At 47.6% G+C, this 6,000-nt stretch overlaps 1 protein-coding gene across 6 annotated transcripts in view; it reads right to left on the reverse strand.

The window, feature by feature from the left end:
- LOC144114267 ((Lyso)-N-acylphosphatidylethanolamine lipase-like) overlaps positions 1 to 5,566 on the reverse strand; it is a 52,842-nt gene extending 47,276 nt beyond the window's left edge. For 5 of the 6 annotated variants that reach the window (XR_013310990.1, XR_013310989.1, XR_013310992.1 and 2 more), the window contains exon 1: positions 5,334 to 5,560. Coding sequence is in view for 2 of the 6 variants with exons in the window: in XM_077647886.1 (XP_077504012.1) it covers positions 5,334 to 5,374 (41 nt within the window). In the remaining 4 variants the exon portion in view is untranslated. Of the gene's footprint in view, positions 1 to 5,333 lie in introns of all 6 variants that reach the window. The other variant, XM_077647885.1, reaches the window with a different exon arrangement.
- Between the last annotated feature and the right edge of the window lie 434 nt (positions 5,567 to 6,000).

Below are 6,000 nucleotides of genomic sequence, written 5' to 3' on the forward strand. Positions count from 1 at the left end.
AGTCGGTTCATCATGGCAGGCAAGGAGAACTTCATCTCGTAAATCAGGCGGTATGCCGAGCGGGTAAGTTGTCGGACTGGAAGTAGAGTTCTTTTTATAAAGCACCCCCCTCAGGAGGCAGAACGATGATAGCCCACGAGCCAGGTACTGCGGTATCTCGGGGTGCCTGCCTTAGAGATGTTCTATGACCAGACGCAGCTCGGCGTCAGCACGCTGTATAGAAACGAGCTCAGACGTGCTGGCCGCTCCAAGGAAGCTATCATCGTCGATGGTGTCTTGTGGAGGAGGTTCGACGGGAGCGCGTGACAGGCTATCAGCGTCGGTGTGTTTCCGGCCGGACTTATAGGCGACGGTGAAATCGAACTCCTGCAAGCGTAATGCTCAATGTGCGAGGCAGCCGCAAGGGTCCTTTAAATTTTTCAGCCAGCACAGCGAGTGGTGCTCGGTGACGATGCAAAACGGTCTGCCATACAGGTATGGGCGGAACTTAGCTGCTGCCCAGACTACCACTCAACATTCTTTTTCGGTGGTAGAGTAGTTCAACTCAGCGCACGAGAGTGTGCGGCTGGCGTAGGCAATTACTTTGTCGACACAGTCTTGCCACTGGACGAGAACAACGCCAAGACTGACGTTGCTCACATCCGTATGTACAAGGGTAGTAAAAAAATCCCAGGCCGCTCCGAACGGCCGCGGAGCGGCTCCTCTCCGCTATCGGGGAGCTGTTATCGCACGCTTGTCTCGCCGCGCTTGTGTTTCCAGGGAATGCGCAGAGAGGGGGTGATTCCCCCTCTCTCTCGCTCTCTTCGATAACGAAGCAGTGAAAAAAATAGTGCGGCGTACGCCTGCAGCGTTCGCTCTTCGCTCTCCGTATTCGGCTGTGGTGCAGCGCGTCGCGGTGCAGACGACCATTCGCATAAAGTGAGGCACCATGCTGGCGGCCGTATTTAGTATGACTTCGTGTGCTTCTTCCTACGTTTTGGTTTAATGGTGTAGGTGAAGGTAAATGCACTATATCGTACGCCAGGAAACCGAAACGTAGGAAGAAGCACACGAAGTCATACTAAATACGGCCGCCAGCATAGTGTGTCACTTTTATTTGATGTATACGGATGATGTAACGGTTTGGTCACTACACACAGACCTTAACCACCAAGAAGTAGGCCTTCAGACCGCTCTGGACAAGACCTCTCAGTGGTGCAGCAAGATTGGCCTGGCACTGTCGGTTCAAAAGACAAACTTTATGGCTATCACAAACCGATGGGGTAGATGCCGCCTTTTGCTCACACCTATACAGCTGTCCTTAAACTGCCAACTCTTTACTACAACCTCATCGATGCGGGTGCCAGGTGTCGACTTGGAGAGCTCTGGATCTGCAGCACCATGGGTTTGATCTGTCCGACAGAAGGCCGCCAGTATGCTGCACCTATTTCGCCAAATTGTCCCGAAAACAGGTGGTGAATGCTTTTATATAGCTCGAACATTAGTCCATTCTGTGTTGTAGCCTTGGCTCGTTTATCAAGCACAGTTCCAACGCCTTACTTAAGAGATTGGGACTGATTGGAAATAGTCAACAGAGGGGTCATGCGAGTTATCATGGGCTTTTCTCTCTTGACCCCTATTCACACAATACAAGCGGAAGCTCAGCTGGATACCACTCATGAGCTTGTGGAGCAGCGCCGTAATGCGCAACAACCTGAAAGTATCAGCAACCCCTGTGGCACCTGCCCAGGCAAATTACTTTGATCCTACTTATCCACTTCTTCACGCAGCACCGTTGAAACCTCCTCCTTGGCAGCATCACCAGGTCAATGACAATCGACCCCTACATGCCATGTGCTACACTCATCGTTCAATGAGAGAAACAGCCTCCTCTCCCAGCAGACTCCATAGGCACACTTCAAGCTTATGTGGATGCAAGCACAAAAGATAATATGCTGCACACCAGTCTTCTCTGTCCAGGTCAACCTAACGCACGCCAGACATGTTCATACAACGCAGAGGTGCCGCTTCCCTCTGTGATAGCAGAGCTCATTGCCATTTGTGATGGCTTGTCCACTCTAAGGGACCTCCTTTGTAACTGTCTTCTCCTATATACCGACTCAACACAAGCAGTAGGGGTTCTATGGCACGTAGCCTGTCCTCTGGGCATTGTTGTCGATGTGTGCTCCATCGTGGAATCATATCCATGCCCTGCCCGAGCTGTACGGGCTCGCGCAATACGCACCATCTTAGGGAAGCGCACAGTGCGTTCCATCCACTGCAAGTGCCATACCCGCTTCCTCTACTGAAATTATCTGCAGGAGACGTTGTACTGCCTAAAAAAGAATTTCTCTGCCACTCTAAGCGTGCTTTAATTCCACCACGTGAATCCAACCTTCCCGGCGGTTTAACTCGCCATGAGGAGATGGCGCTGAGGAGAATCCGGGTGGATCCTGTGGCGACACCTGTGGTCAGGGCCTCCTGGACATTGCAGACCCCACTTCCGAGCTGCCCCACTTCTGCTACAGAGGCGACGTAACCTCACTTTATGCTAACTTGCCCCGGACTTCAGGAGGCACGCAAGCGACACCTCGGCATTCAGGGTTACCATTCCAGACAACCACCAGACACTCAAATCTGGACCCACGGGCCCCAATACCTGGCCTTGTTGGCATTCATAGTCGACAACATACTGCACATGTACAGGTGTGGCCACAATAATACAGAGCCCGCGACAGGTGACGCATCAAGGAGAAACTGCACCTAAGCACCACCTATCAACGACAGAAAGAAACACTTGGCCCTCCCCGCGCAGCGAGAGTACCCGCCATCGAGCCTCACTCTTTGGTTCAACCCTGGCTTTATCTTTGCTCGAAAGATGCTGAGCTGTTCCAAGCAAATTCCACCAGATGATGCCTTCCTCCAAGCGGGCTGAGTTCATCGTTGATGTCGCGCGCCAAGCTGTGTTGTGCTACGAAGCGCAGCCTTTCCTTCGCTGCAGGCATGCAGACTATACGTTAAGCAGTGACGCCGATAGGCCTGCAGCAAAAAAGTGGGTCCGTGCCCCGGCGCAACTCTGCAGGTGCCGACACACATAGTTCCCGACGCTCATGCTAGGTAGCGCACATAAGCAGTTCTCCGCAGTTCTGCGACCATTCCTGTGCTCCGTATTATTCTGGCCACGCCTGTACCTATAACCCTTTTATGCCAAAGGGCATATTTGTGCAATAAAAAAAAAAGATAGTAGGAAGGACCGATCAATACTGACAAAAAATTTCAGCCTGAAGTTCTTACAACTTATTGTCCCATTATTATTCTAAAAACTGGCCTTCTTGGAATGCATTACTTTTGCAACAATGTTTGCAAGTTTTTTGCTGTGAAATTTTAAGACCCAAAAAATGTTTTTGCACTCTTTCCAACAGAAATGTCTGCATATAGTTACTGAAAAAATATTCAGGTTCCATAAAATTCTATTGTTCTTTCTTTGGGGATCTAAACTTGCGATTTGCAAAATTGCAAAAGCTTCCACCTCTGGTGATATAATTTTTTTCCAAGAAAACTGCAGCGTTTCTTGCAAAACTAAGTACCACTCCTTTGTGAAGGCACATTTTCCTATCACGTATACAAATTTAACTGAAAACAAAAAATTGCCATGAGACCTAAATTACCGTCCTTACCTGAACCCACCCATATACAGGGTGTTCCACAAGATGTTCCGTAATTTTTAAAAATAGGCTTTTTGAGTTAGAAGAGTTTTTTTTTGCATAGCACTGTCCACCGCAGTGTAGTGCATAAGAATACAACTAAGATGTGTTAACCAGTAAACTGGTTAACTAATATTGAGTAGTTGGCCTTTCAACTGTTACTGTTAGTCCTTATTTTTATAGAGGCGTGTAGCCCACCTCAAGTAATATACATATCAGTTTTCAGAATTTTGAAAACGCAGTTACCCAGTGCTGTGTCCCAACATTTCTTAGATATTTCGATGAGTTACATGCACTGGAGGCGTTGATTTGCCCGCAAGCTTCTCGAAAGTACATGTATTTTGGCGTGATGTGGCCGCATGCTTACCCAGTGTTCCCATATTCCAAAAACCACATGCCTCAAGAGCTATGGAAAAACTTATCGCCAACGCATAATGTGTGCCCCAGAGCCATGGTCTATGAAAAAGACAAACTGCCTGAAGCGTAGATTAAAGTTAACAGTAACTGAAACAAAAGAAAAAACTATGGACATGGACAACAGTCTTGCTGAAGCTTAGGTGAAAGGTTGGTCTTTTGCCCTCAAGCAGAAGTTTCAGTGCAGTGGAAATAATTGCAGATTCAAATTCAGTTATCTCAAGGAGCTGCATTTCAGGCATCAGCTATAACACAAGAAACTAACTCAAGCAGTATGTGAACAAAAACCATCTCTGCTGGACCTCACATATTTAACAAATTCAATAATAGGAAAACGTAGAAGTTTCAGGACTGCACTGCACAATGAAGCAACACTAGCGCGCATTTTTCCGGGCATTTTCCTGGCTCTGCATTCATTGCACAGGGAATAACTAGAAGGTAAGCCGCAAAAACGTGCAACAGCTCGTTCAAAGTACATTCATAAATGCTTCGATCGCCTCATGAATATGAAGCGTGCGCCAGGTTACAGTGCCATAGAGGCACCACACACACGAGCAGTCTATTGCTTCATCCACGTTGTTGATTTCAGCTGCTTTTGGCATCGCTTAATTCATGCCACTGACAAAACGCTGAGTATATTCGGAGAAATGAAGCGAAAAAATACTTGACAATTTCTAGCTGAAGAAACGAACAACTTGTCAACCACCGGAAACGACACACCTGATCACACGTAATGCTGTTGAAATCACCGGAAACGACACACCTGATCGCACGTAATGCAATTGAAATGAACGAAATACCTGCTGATAACCACTGCGTACGAATTAGCTACACACATTAACAAGGACATCCGGCGAGACGAAACCAATATATAGTGACCGTGCCGTTCGCTTCAACTCGAACAGAGAAACCAGCGAAATACACACGAGCCGTCATTTTGTTCGCCGGAAAAACCTTCTATCTAAGGGATTACGAAACCGGCCTTGAAAGCTCAATAACTCGGACCTTTCCCCTAAGAGACTGCGAGAGTACCCTAAATTCATTCCGCCTCGTCTCTGTACACACACAAAAAAAGTTGACAAGTGAACAAATACGTTACTTCTCTTTTGGATTCCGTGAAATAAATTACCAGCGCAAAGCGACTTTCACCTCAAACACCTCGCCGCAGACGAACCGCGCCAGGCTATGAACGCGCACATAGCATTGTCATTCATTCTTAAGATCGTAGAAACTCACCCCTTGGAAAGCTCCGCCGACGACTGATCTTCTACAGCCATGGTGAAATTCGTCGAATTTCGATATGATATACTTTTAAAAATATGGCAAAGCGGACTGACGAAAACAAGTTACTTGATGCAGCGCATGCACTCAGCACCGGTTCCCGGGTGTCACTCTGCTCCCCGAGTACTGCGCCGCCAAGTGCACCGCACCCAACCGCTCAGCTGGCTCGGCCTTCGTCAACTGAGTGCGCAGAGGGCGCGGGGCGCGGGGTGCACGCTTTGATACAACGTGACCAAAACACCAGTTCGTAGAAGTGGCGCCACAAACGGGCTCACAAAATTTTCTGCAAAACCGTTGATACAATTCACAATGTACAAAATATATAACGTACTTAAATTTTTTCTTTATTGCTTGAATAATGTACGTAAGCGTTAGAAAAATATGACTTGCTAACGAAAGAGTTTAAAACGCAGCATCACGATATTAAGCTCTGGTTAACCCTGGTTAATAATAATAATAATAATTGGTTTTTGGGGGCAAGGAAATGGCGCAGTATCTGTCTCATATATCGTTGGACACCTGAACCGCGCCGTAAGGGAAGGGATAAAGGAGGGAGTGAAAGAAGAAAGGAAGAAGAGGTGCCGTAGTGGAGGGCTCCGGAATAATTTCGACCACCTGGGGA

Source organism: Amblyomma americanum, chromosome 1 (assembly GCF_052857255.1).
Source record: "Amblyomma americanum isolate KBUSLIRL-KWMA chromosome 1, ASM5285725v1, whole genome shotgun sequence".
NCBI lineage: Eukaryota > Metazoa > Arthropoda > Arachnida > Ixodida > Ixodidae > Amblyomma > Amblyomma americanum.